The sequence below is a fragment of the Chaetura pelagica genome, unplaced genomic scaffold, assembly GCF_000747805.2.
Source record: "Chaetura pelagica isolate M959 unplaced genomic scaffold, ChaPel_1.0 scaffold428, whole genome shotgun sequence".
In the NCBI taxonomy this organism is placed as follows: Eukaryota; Metazoa; Chordata; class Aves; order Apodiformes; family Apodidae; genus Chaetura; species Chaetura pelagica.
The window spans coordinates 235417-247797 of NW_009954311.1; the positions used below are offsets into that span (position 1 = coordinate 235417).

General features: G+C 56.6%; 2 protein-coding genes across 2 annotated transcripts in view; both read right to left on the reverse strand.

Annotated features, from left to right (window-relative positions):
- Positions 1-3005, reverse strand: part of HAPLN3 (hyaluronan and proteoglycan link protein 3) — a 13906-nt gene extending 10901 nt beyond the window's left edge. The window contains exon 1 of the mRNA XM_010004061.1: positions 2956-3005. Within this exon, the coding sequence (XP_010002363.1) occupies positions 2956-3005 (50 nt within the window). The remainder of the gene's footprint in view (positions 1-2955) is intronic.
- Positions 3006-4120: 1115 nt separating this feature from the next.
- Positions 4121-10588, reverse strand: MFGE8 (milk fat globule-EGF factor 8 protein; the record flags this gene model as incomplete). Its single annotated transcript, XM_010004042.1, has 9 exons — positions 4121-4281; positions 4409-4564; positions 5882-6084; positions 6924-7068; positions 7742-7897; positions 8299-8480; positions 8900-9013; positions 9524-9649; positions 10459-10588. Coding segments are annotated over 9 exons (1356 nt in total), but the record flags the coding sequence as incomplete, so codon positions are not given.
- Between the last annotated feature and the right edge of the window lie 1793 nt (positions 10589-12381).

Genomic DNA, 12381 nt, shown 5'->3' on the forward strand with positions numbered 1-12381 from the left:
TGTCTGTGGGGTGAAGGGGGCCGGGACCCCCTCCCGACAGCCCCCCCAGGGCAGCGTGCTCGGGGTGTGATCTGGTCTGCCCGCCGCCAACAGGCTGATAGGGAACAGCCGGCACGGAAACAGCGTTATCTGCCGCCAGCGCCAGCCTGGCAGCCCCCATCCCCCGTGGGAAGCTCCAGCCAGGGATGGCTGCAGGACCCAGGGTCTGGAGGCTCTGCTCTCCTTTTCCCCGCACATCCACCCGTCGGGGCTGCCAGCCCTCCTGGAGAAGGGACACAGCAGGGTCAGGACGTGGGCCCGTGACAGCTGGGCACGCTGCCTGCTTGCCTGCCCAGAGCCAGCTGCTCTGTGGTCCACAATGGAGGGGCCGTAACATCCAAGGCAGCATGGGGATTCTGCAGTGATGCATCCCAGCTGAGGGCCCCCAGACCCCCCAGCCCTGCCCCATAGCTGGAGGAGGTGGTAGGATGATGTCCCAGCTACATCTTAGCTGTATCCTGTCTGCCAGTTCCCCACTGCAGCTTGCTCACCCAACTGTGTGTTTTCCAGTCACCCAGCAATTGGGATGGTCCCCTCCACCCTCCCAGCAGTGCAGACAGAAGAACAGCCCTGTTGGGGCACGCTGCTCCTTGGCATGGTCAACCCATTGTTTTGCAGTGGAGGAACAAGCCGCACGGTGCCCTGTGCTGCCTGCACTGCCTGCACCCCAGGGCTGCCAGGAGCCATCCTCTGCCTGGCCCGAGGAGGGGAGCAGCAGCAGGGAGGGGAGAGGGAGGCTTTTGTGCAACTCTTTTCAGCAACAGCTCATGGCTGGCATTTGGCTGCAACTCTTGTATGGATGCAGCTGTTGATGCCCTGCACCTCCAGCCAGGCAGCAGGTAGCATGGGGAAGGATCCAGCCACCTGTAGCCCCCTCCAGGAAAGTGGAATCCCCTTTACTCTTTGTTCTCTCCTGCCTCTCACCCTATTTTTAGTGCTTTGGGGATGATCCCAGATGTGTTTTCTGCAGTGACCTGGGCTGAAGCCCCAGGGCTGAGCCCCCCAAGGAGAGGACCCTGGGTGGGACAGCAGGCTTCAGGGTGGGCAATGCTGTGCAGGGTCAGGGTTTCTCTGACCCAGAAGCACATGTTTAGGGCATGTGTTTAGGGCTGGCTGAGCTTTTGGCTGAACGGGAGCCATAAAAATGTCATCCCTGTCTTCCCTGCCTCCAATCCAGCAGCTGACAGCTCTGCTGTGGCCCCACCAGAGATTTCTCACTGAAATGCCGCTTGAGCAGGATGATTCCAGCAGGAACCTGCCACCCAAGGCTCAAAGTGTAGAAGAAAGCCAGTGCTCCCGTTGGGATGGAGGAGGCTGTGGTCTGTGCTGGGCTTTCCGGGTGGAGGTGAGAGGATGCTCTCCCCGACGGCTGCTTCCTGAGGAACCAGCTCATGGGCAGCTGGCAGCAGAGTCAGCAGGCAGCAGGGTGTCGTGGCTGCAGCACGCTGGCCCTCCAGCCTTCCTGCTGCCCCAGCAGCCCTGCCACGTCCAGGAAGAGCATCCGAGGGACAGGGACAAGCCGTAAGGGGCTGTGCATGGTGTGGAGGGCTCCCTAGCCCTCACCAACCCCAGTCCTCAGGTTCCAGAGGAGGAAGGAAACACCACAGAGCTGGGAAGGGGGGAAGGGGCTCAGCATCCGTCAGAGGGGTCACCTGAGGGGTGGGAACAGGCAGGGGGAAGTGGTGGCTGGGCACTGAGCATGCATCCCCTCCTCTGACATGTGGCATCTGCTCCCAGCCCCCTCCCTGTGGAGCCTCTGCCTTGCCCTTGGCTCGGGGCCGTCTTGGCTGCACCCGGGGGGGAAACGCCCCCTCCTCTGACATGTGGCATCTGCTCCCAGCCCCCTCCCTGTGGAGCCTCTGCCTTGCCCTTGGCTCGGGGCTGTCTTGGCTGCACTCGGGAGCAAACTGCTCTTATCTCTGCCCCAGCTTCCCAGAGATAAGGGTGGCACCACGGCTGGAGGTGAACCAGGCTGGCTGTCCCCCCATCGCCAGCTCTAGCTGTGGCTGCTATTTGTCACCAAGCAGCCACAGCCACAATGAATACAGCCCCATCTCTGCAAGCAGGCCTCTAGCCCCTCTGGTGCTGGGGGCTCACACCCATGGGGCCAGGAAGGAGCCCATCTCCTGTGGGCAGGGCCTGGTGAGGGAATGTAGGGCCCAGCAGGGTACTGCTGGCTGTGGAAACGTGCATAGAGGTTGTAAGGAGCTGTGATGAGATGCAGGTAGCCCTGGGCTGTTCGTGCCAACCTCAGGTGCCCCTACTCATTTGTGGTGGAAGACTCTGGAGAGGAGTAAAGCTGCCCTGTTCAGCCAAGTGCTCCTTCCCTACCAGGGACTCCATACCTGATGCAGGGGGATCTTCCTCTAGGAGTATTTGTCCCACTGCCCTCCCCAGGGAGGCTCTGCTGGGACCAACCCTGAGGGCAGCCCTGGCAAAACCCAGCCCTGGGAGACCACTGGGGTGCGAGTGTTGGTTTTGCTCCAAGTTGGGGAATTTGCTGCAGAATCAAAGCCAAAGGAGGAGACACAGGGCGTGGGGTGCCAATAGCAGCTTCCCCTCCCCAAGTCCCATCTGCTACTCTTGGCCAGCTGCGAGCACAGGCTCCAGCAGCTGTGATGGGTGGAGGCAGCAGAGAAGATGCACAAAGCCCCAGTCCCCTCCTTTTAGGGCAAGGAAGGGAGCTGGGATGGTCTGTGAAGGCAGATGAAAGGCCAACATGGGAGCCAGGGAGAAGATCCTGAGGGCTCGCCAGACCCACTGGCCTTTGGGACACGGCTCTCCAGGACGCACAGAGCAGCCAAGCTGACAGCCCCAAGGTTTCAGCTGGTTTTAATACTGTAAGAGACACCCTGGAGCAGGGCCACCACTGCCATCCACCCTGGGCCCCCTCAATGCTTGCCAAAGCGAACTCACCACTGGCCCGGCCCCGCGGCCGCTTCACATCCCAGCACGTGGGGAAGCATCACTGCCAGTGCTGCTGCCCCGACACCCTGCCTGCAGTCCCACTTGCCAGTGCCAGGTCTTGCTTGTCTCCTACTGCTAATCCCAAGGACTTGAGTATTGCAAGAGGCTCCCCTCCACCCCATGGAAAGGGAAAAAATTGGGTTATAAAGAGGGTCATGGCACAGCTCCCTGCCTACTGCATTTGGGTGGCTTAACCACCACCTTTCCCATCTTTTCCCTGCACCCTTGTGGCAACAAACCATCTGCCCCTCACTGCCAGATTGCAGCCCCCTTGGTCATCACTTGGTTCTGGGGACAAGGGACCTGCAGGCACCCCAGACTGCAGTAAAGTGGGGACGGCAGCGATGCTGAGACTTGGAGGATGCTGGAGCCTGCACCCCAGGAAGGGGAATGGGCATCGCCTGCCAAAACACCAGGCACGGAGCCTGCCGGATAGAGCCACCAGCAATGGGGACCTGGTGCCTGCTGACAGGAGCCATCTCATCACTCCCCTCACACTATGTGGCGCTGACAATGCGGGCAAGGAGACACGGTGCCTGGCAAAATTGTCAGGGGACAATGGCCAAGTATGTTTTTTGGAGACCCTGCTTGCAGGAGCAGGAGGGACATCAGAGGCTGTGAGGCTGGGGTGCCTGCCCTAAGCCCCCCAAAACTGCTGAGTCTGGAGCCCCAGTGGAGGCAGAGGATTGTCCCTGGCTGCAGCCTCTCTGCTGGAAACAGAAGCAAAAAGGGGGAGAACATTTTTCTCCAGGCTTAGCTGGGAGGATGCAGCCAAGCCCTGGTTGCAGGATGAGGTCCCCCAGAAAAGCTCCATTAGCAGGATGGGGTTCCCCAAAGAAGCCCCAGTTGCAGAAAAGGTTCTCCCAGCCAAGCCCTGGTGGCAGGAGGGGGTCTCACCCCTGGCTAGGGGGCGAAGGGCAGGAGCCATCCCCGCATCCCACCTGCAAGAGCCCCATAAAGTGCAGTGCTGCGGCCCCAGCGCCAATGTGGGGCAGGAGAGCCCTCCCGGCCGCCTCCTGAATATAGGGACATGGAGATGGGGATGTGAGGTCGGAGCAGGAGCAGGCAGGAGCAGGCAGGGTGTGGGCTGGGCAGCAGGGAAGAGCAGCCCCATCCTTCCTGCCCGGGCTCCTACTCGTCGCAGCCCAGCAGCTCCACGCGCAGGGTGATGCGGTTGTGCCAGGCCACGGGCAGGATGCGCACGAAGCGGGCGTAGAAGGGCACGTCGAACACGTTCTTCTTGTGTGAGTAGTTGTCACTGTTACCGTGGAAGATCTAAGTGGGGGGGAAAAGTGGGTGTCAGCACCACCAAGACCTTCCCAGCACCATCCCATCCCTTCCCGTGGCAGCATCCCCAAGCTCCAGCAGGTTGCTGCCCCCCCGTTTCCTGCCCCACACACACCTTGGTGCTGTTTGTCTGTCCATCCCGGTAGAGGGTCCAGGATGTGCCGTTGTCACTGTAGGCCACCTTATAGGCTGCCACGTACTGAATGTGGCCAAAGTCACGGGCTCCTTGCGTGATGATGCCTGTCACCTTCTTCTGGTCCCGGAGGTCAATCTGGCTCAGACAAAAGGCTCATTGAGGCTCCTCGCAGGAGCAGCGCTCCCACCAGAGAGCATCCTGCATGTCCCAGAGACAATCAGGATGTGCTGGCCCCCAGCAGTCAAGAATGGAGAAAACACCACTCGACCCCTGCTTCAGTGCCAGAGCGACTGAAAAAACACTACTGTGAAATATTTGACCCTTTAACACTCGCAGCATCCCTCAAAGCAACCCAAAGCAGGACACTAACCGCACCATCTCAGCTCCCTTCCCCAGCCCTGCCACCACAACAGTTTTTGCTGAAATTGTCAACGTGAGCACAACAGAAAAAAGTCTCAATTAAAAAAAAATAAATAAATAAAAGATTCCCAGAGGAAATGCATTTCCACTGAGAAGTGATTCTGGCTGAGAAAATATGCAGTTCAGCGCCGTCTGACATTTGCGTTGTGAGATGGTTTCTATTCTCTTCACTTTGCCACACTGTGCTACTGCTGCTGGCACACTACAGGGCAAACCAGCAAATGAGCAGAAAGTCTCCTTAATTTAGTTCCTATTTTATGCTTTTTGAGGGCAGTACTGGCTATACATATTCATGTATACATGCATGTGTATATATAAAAGAGTATACATGTAAATCTACATATACACACACAAACAGGCAGCCTGCAGTGCAACAGCCCAACTCAGCGTGTCATCCTGACCTCATCAGCAGACGTTTTGATAAGCTAGTTTATTTAGCTGAGAGGCAGCTGCTTTTAATCATTTCCCAAATAAAAAGCGGGACAAATATCTAAACCACTTGGTCCCATTATGTCATGAAATCATGTGAAAAGTATAAAAACAGGGGAGGAAAGGAAACTGAGAAGGAAATTTCAAAACTATTTGTTCCCATTCTAGACTGGGAAGAGAAAAACAGACCTGATTTTTTTTCCTGCAAAACAGAAATGCAGTGTTCTGGGCAGCTGGAGGGTTGTGGGACAGTCACACCAGGCTGGGATGGCACTTCCCAAGGGGGTGATGCAGACCCAAAAGAAGGTCTGTGGAGATAGCACTACCCTGTCCCTATCCCTGTGGGTGCTGATGTCTCCGACCCAGCACTCCAGCACTGCTGCTAAAACCAGAAGCTGCAGCCCCATCCTGACCTGCCCCAGCGATCCCAACTCAGGGAGAGCACAGCAAGGCTCCAGCTGCACAGTCCAAGCTGCTCTACCCAGCCTCTCCCACCATGCCCATCCTCCTTCCAGCCACCCCAGCACAGCAGGTAGCCCTGGGCACAGCTGGAGGAGCTGGGGAGGAGAAATGAGGTTACAGAGGGAGGGCAGCAAGACCCACCTGCAGCCACTCAGACTGGCCATTGTTGAGTGCCGTCCAGGCATTGGTTTTGCCCGTCTTGTCCAGGCGAGCATAATGGGGGTGCCAAGTAAAGGCATCAATGCCCCAGGTCTTGAAGACACTGGAGGCTGTGATCTGCTGGTCAGAGATGAGGCGGGATTTCATGCCCAGAGGCTCCGAGCAACCTGCCGTGTTGAAATAAACTGTAACACAACGGTTTACACAGGCAGTGAAGAGGAAAGAGTTCACAGCACCGACGTGAGCACAAACACACAGCCCCATCAGGCACCACCCCTACATCCCAGTTTTTCACCGCCTGCAGCAGGAGGCAGGGCCAGGCAGGGAAAGGCTCGGCACAGGCGCAGGGTTGCAGCCAGCTTGCCTCTTCCCGGGATTTTTAGCTCCCAGCTATTCCCTAGCTCACACTGCCTCCTGCTGCAGGGACAGCCCAACCCAGGAGGACAGACAGTTCTGGCAGGAGACAGAGGAAGATGCTTTCATGGGTGAAGAGAGCAATGCAAAGACATCCTCAGCCAACAGCTCAACTGGCACCACACCCACACAGCAGCAGGACATGACCCAAGCCCCCATGGCACCCTGCTGCCAGCCAGCACCCAGGTCCCACTTGGCTGCCAGGGACGTGCCACAGGGCTGGAATGTGGGAGGCACAGAGGAAAGGCTCAGGCTAATCATCCACATTTCGAAGAGGACTTTGATCCTCTGGTGCTTTTCAAGCTCTCTGGCAGGAATAGAAACCGGTTCACCACTCAGACAAGGTGGGGACAGAATAAAACCCCCATCTTGGGAAGCTGTTCTCAGCGTGGGAATACAGATCCAGCCCGCTGAGCTGGTGGGATTAACAGCTTGTGCTCCCCAAAAGCACCCGAGGGTATTTCCATGTGGCCACTGTGAGATAAAACAAGCACGGACAAATCCCCTGTCCCGGGTGATCAAAACCAGCACAAGGGACAATGTCCTACCCTGTGTCACCCCCTGCAGCCCTGCAGCCCTGAGGGGAGGGGGGGCAGCCACCACCATTTACCGTTCATCTCGCAGCCGATGAGCTCGAAGCGCAGCGTGCAGGCGCGGCGGCACATCACGGGGTAGATGCGGATGAACTGGGCGGTGATGGGAGGGTTGAACATGTTGGTCTGCATGCTGCCATTGTCCACGTTCCCCTGGAACACCTGCAGCAGCAAGCAGGGCTGAGTGCCCCAGTCCTCCCACAGCCTCGTGCAGGAAATGCCTCCCACTACAGCAAGGATCCCCAAATTGTGACAGGGAGAAGGTGGCTTGTTTTGTTGGGTTTTTTCTTTTTAACAAAATAAATACAGTTGTGTCATGTTTTCACACATTTTTTTCCCCCACTGCAGTAACAAAAGGAGCTGCTTTTTTCTTTTTTTTAAGCAAGGTAGATACTTCCAGCTGTTCCCTGGCTGCTCAAAAACCAACCGGGAGACACTTGCCATAAAACCTGCAAGTGGAGAGCGCTGCAGTCAGTGAGTACTGCTTTGAGAGTGAGAGACATTGTCAGCTTATGCTTGCTGCAGACACAGCACCAAGCCATGCAAACTCTTCACTAGCACTTCCAGACTATGCCCAGCTCCCACAGTATGCCCCTGATAAAAGTATTAGCTGAACAACCTCAATAAGCCAGCACTGCTTCTTTACGTTATGCTTACTATGCTCAATTAAACAGAGCCAGAGAGTGCTGCCCAGCACTGGAACTGCCTGTGCTGTCTCACTGCTAGGACAGTTCCCAGCGTGGCTCTGACCAAGGTCAAAAACACTTTCCCAAACGTGGGGATGGTTTGGGAAGCAGCTCGCAGCCACCCCGGAGCCCGCAGCATCACAGCCCACCTTGTCTGCATCCTGCGTCTCGTCCTTGTAGAAGGTGAAGGCACGCCCATCCAGGCTGTAGGCCACTTTGTAGGCACGGACGTACTCTGCCTTGCCCACCCGGCTGGCACCCTGCGTGATGACCCCGGTCAGACGCATCTTCCGCAGCAGGTTGGCCTGGGGAGGGGAGAAGAGCATGAGCTGGACCCAGCAGGGACGAGGTGCACAGCCCCTGCGCCCAGCACTGCCAAGCATGGATAGGAGGAGTGGGTTCCCCTTTGGCTCTGGGATCAGCAGAGGGGCTGCTAAGGATGCTGAGACTTCCTGGAGGTGAAAGCCCTCCATCCCCCCAGTCTTTCATCCCAGAGGGGGCACAACCCAGCTCCCAGTTTTCTGCCCAGCGACTTTGCCTTCTCCAGCCATGTCACAAGATGCCTCTGGGTGGCACCTCACTGCAACAATTTAGCCCCACGTGTGCCACCAGGAGCACAGAATTCCCGTGAGAGCAGCCCCACAAGACCAGCCATGGCTACCAGGGCTGCCTGCTGTGCTGGTGCTCCCAGTCCTGCCATGGTTACCTGGATCCAGGGGCTCTTGTCGTAGTCGCTGGAGGTCCAGGCGTTGACAATGCCATGGTTGTTGAGGCGGGCAAGCTCTGGGCCCCAGCGCTGGAGGCCAAGAAAGCCATAGTAGACAGAGGATGCTGAGAGCTGGGCATCAGAGATGGCCCCTCCTTCCATGCCCAGGAGAACTGCACAGCCTGGGGGGCAGTGGGAACATCAGCACCAAAGACAGACCATGACTAGGGAGCAAAACTGGGGGGGCATTCGCCAGGAGATGGAGACCAATCCTAGGACCTGACTGTCCCCAGGGTGTCCCCTCTCCTCAGCCTTCAGCCAAAACCACACCATCCATCAGCTCCTCTCACAACACAGAGGTCTAGTGGGGTTAAGGGCTGCTCTGGGACCACCCCAGAGAGGATACAGCACCTTCCTGGGGATGGTCCCTCACAAGGACCAGGCCTGCTGGCATCAAGAGCAGACAGTACAGAGGCACCTACCCTGCAGATCCCCAAAACCAGCTGATGAGATCTCTCCTGGGCAAACTGGCAATGGGGGACAGAGCAGTGGGGAACAGGGAGGGAAGGAGAATTCTGTGCAGTTGTTGCCCCAGACTTACGGAGTTGGCAGGTCTTCCCCAAGAATGGAGAAGGGCACTTGCAGGCATAGTCGCCATCCAGGTCCAGGCAGGTGCCTCCATTTTTGCAAGGCTGGGAGTAGCACTCATTCTTGCCTAGGAGACAGAATGGGGGAGCTGAAGAGGTGACCCCAGAGCTGGTCCAGAGGAGGAGACCCTTCATTCAGTGCAGCAGGAAGTGGGGAGGCATCCCCTGAACAAGGGCCATGGCGGGGTTGCTGCTGATATGGTGGCACAGATTGAAGCTCAAACCCAAGGAGCTGCCTAAGCTGTGTCCCTGCTGACTGCAGCCAGGGAGGTGCATCAGAACACACAGCCATAGCAAGGCTGAGAGTCCATGAGGAGCAGGCTGAGCCCTGAGCCACCCCTTGTCCCATTACTCAAGACACCATGTGCCTCCAGAGATGCAGAGCATCAGACACAGCTGTGTCCCCAGACCGTGGTCCTCCCTTCTACCCTGCAAGGTCCAAACCAGCCCACGGTCCCCAACACAGCGCTCAACACAGTCACAGCTGCAAACACCCCTAGTTGTCCCTATACTGCTGCCCAGGGGGTCTCCAAGCCCTCAGCAAGCCCCCCCTGTCCCTCCCACCCCGCTGTACTCACTGTTCTGGCAGTGCACCCCATCGTACCCCGCGGGGCACTTGCAGATGTAGTCGGTGAAGACGTCCCCCCGGTTCGGGACCGGCTGGCACTCGCCACCGTTGTGGCAAGGATTGGGGTGGCAGGGGCCTGGGGAGGGGGAAAGCAGGGAAAATGGCTTTGATACAGGCACAGGTGGAGATTAAGAGCATCCAGTGGGCTGTTGCTCCCAAAGATACCACATTCACTCCAAGTGGTGGAGGTCACCACATCTGGGCTGGTTTTGGCTGGGATAAAGTTAATTTTCTTCACAGTAGCTGGTGTGGGGCTAAGTTTTGGATCTGTGCTCAAAGCAGCACTGATAACACAGGGGTGCTTTTGTTACTGCTGGGCAGGGCTTACGCAGCACCAGGGCCTTTTCTGCTACTCACCCCACCCCACTGAGTGGACTGGGGTTGCACAAGAAGCTGGGGGTGGACACAGCTGGGACAGCTGACCCCAACCACAGGGATACCATGTGACATCATGCTCAGCACATACAGCTGGGGGAAGAAGGAAGGTGGGGACATTTGGAGTGATGGCATTTGTCTTCCCAAGTCACCGCCACACGTGATGAAGCCCTGCTTTCCTGGAGATGTCTGAACATCAATGGGAAGGAGTGAATGAAAACTTTGCTTTGCTCCACTTGCGTGTGGGGCTTTTGCTTATTAGACTGTCTTAATTTCAACCCAAGGGTTTTCTCACTTTTACACTTCCAGTTGTCTCCCCCATCCAACTCGGGGGGGAGTGAGCAAGCAGCTGTCTGAGACTTAGTTGTCAGCTGAGGTTAAACCACTGCAGCATCCCTGCTTGGATCTCTGCTGCGTCCATCAGCAGGGCTGGACAGCAGAGCCATGAGAAGGGCATGCTGCAAGGTTCCTGGACTTCACAAAGTCCCTGTGATGGGATCAGCATCTCACCTTTCTCTGTCTCATTGCAGTCAATCCCAACATAGCCATCAGGGCAGATGCAGAAGAAGGGGGCCTCATTAATCCCGGTCAGGCAGGTGCCCCCATTCTGACAGTGGTTAACATCACAGAAGTCACCTGGAAGCAAAGCCACATGTCACTGCAAACCATCCCTATGGCAGGCATCTGCCACAGTACCATGGTTCTAACTCAGCAGGCCACTACATACCACCCAGCTGCTTGCTCCAGGGAGTGGGGGAGAGAATTGGAAAGGTAAAGGTGAAGAGACTCATGGGTTGAAACAAAAGCAATTTAATGATTAAAATAAAATAAAAATAGTCACAATGATAATGCAGTACACAAACAAGTGACGCACAGCACAACTGCTCCCCACCCAGCCCCTCACTGGTGAGCAACCCCAGAGAAGAGAAAATCCCTAAAACTACAATCCCAGAAGAGAGACAGAGCTTCCCAGCCAACCCTCATCTATTTACGGCGCACAATGTTTTATGATATGGAATATTCCACTGGCCAGCTTGGATCCATTGCTCTGGCTGTGCTCCCTCCCAGCTTCCAGTGCGCCCGCCTGCTAGCAAAGCAAGGGAAGTTGAAAAGCCCTTGATTTCTTAGCAACAACCAAGAACGTCAGGGTATTATCAACATTCTTCTCATACCAAATCCCACACTAACTCCAACACATAGCACTCTCCTAGCTACTAAGAAGAAAATTAGCTCTACCGCAGCCAAAACCAGGTCCTGCAGCCCTGCAGATGCACATGGAGGCAACTCGACTTGGCAGCAGGAACTGCTCCCCTGCAGATGCCGCGGGAAGGGGAGCACCGGATCCTGCACGGGACTGTCGGTGTTCCAGAGCAATGGTTGAGAGCAGGAGCATGAGAGAGCGGCCAGGACCTGCCCCGGCACATGAGAGAAAGGGGTTTAATAGTCTGCTCATCAAACCAAAGGCAGGGGAAAACCAGGTCTCTGGTGCAACAAGTGTTTCTGCTGCTCAGCTGGGAAGAAGGGGTGGCCAGGCCAGGGCTTGCATAGGCATGAGTAGGACAGGATTATTCAAGTGAATGGGGCTGCTCCCAGGGCTGGGTTTTGCTAGCGGAAGTTAGTACTCAGAAAACCAAAATAAAATCATTGCAGGGGGAGCCTGCATGCCTCAGTTCCCAGATGCTGGAGACACGTGAGGAGGGAGCAGAGAGTCCATCCTGCACATTGCTTGCCAGACCTCCGTTCACTTCAAGGACTCTCTGAGAAGCTCCCTCCAGGCAGACCCAGCCCACTGGCAGGTCCCTCCAGGGAACTGGTGGGGCTCCAGCACCTCCCATGGTATTGGAGGGGTGTCAGGGGTGGCTTCTGTGATAAGGTATCAGGAGCTGCCCCCATGTTGGAGACAGCCAGTCCAGCCAACTCCAAAACAGACCCATTGATGCCCAACACTGAGCCTATCACTGACAGTGGTGTTGCCTCTGTGATAATATCAATGAAACAAGGTAAAAGATGCTGCACAGCAGCTCCGGCAGAGGGATGAGAAAAACGTGCGAGAAACAACTCTGCAGACACCAAGGTCAGTGAAGAAAGAATGAGAGGAGGTGCTCCAGGCACCAGAGCAGGGATTCCCCTGCAGCCCACGGAGAAGACCAAGGTGAAGGAGATTGTGCCCCTGCAGCCTGTGGGGGACCACACTGGAGAAGATATCCACACTGCAGCCCATGGAGGACTCCACACCAGAGCAGTCTGTTCCCAGTGGACCATACCCCATGGGAAGGAGTCACGCTGGAGCAGTTCATGAAGAACTGCATCCTTTGTGAAGGACCCATGCTGGAGCTTTTTCATTATCTTTTCTCCTCCCTGTTCTGCTGCGGAGGGAGAGTGAGAGGGCAGCTGGGTTGGGTACATGACAGCCAGCTGAGGTCAACCCACTGC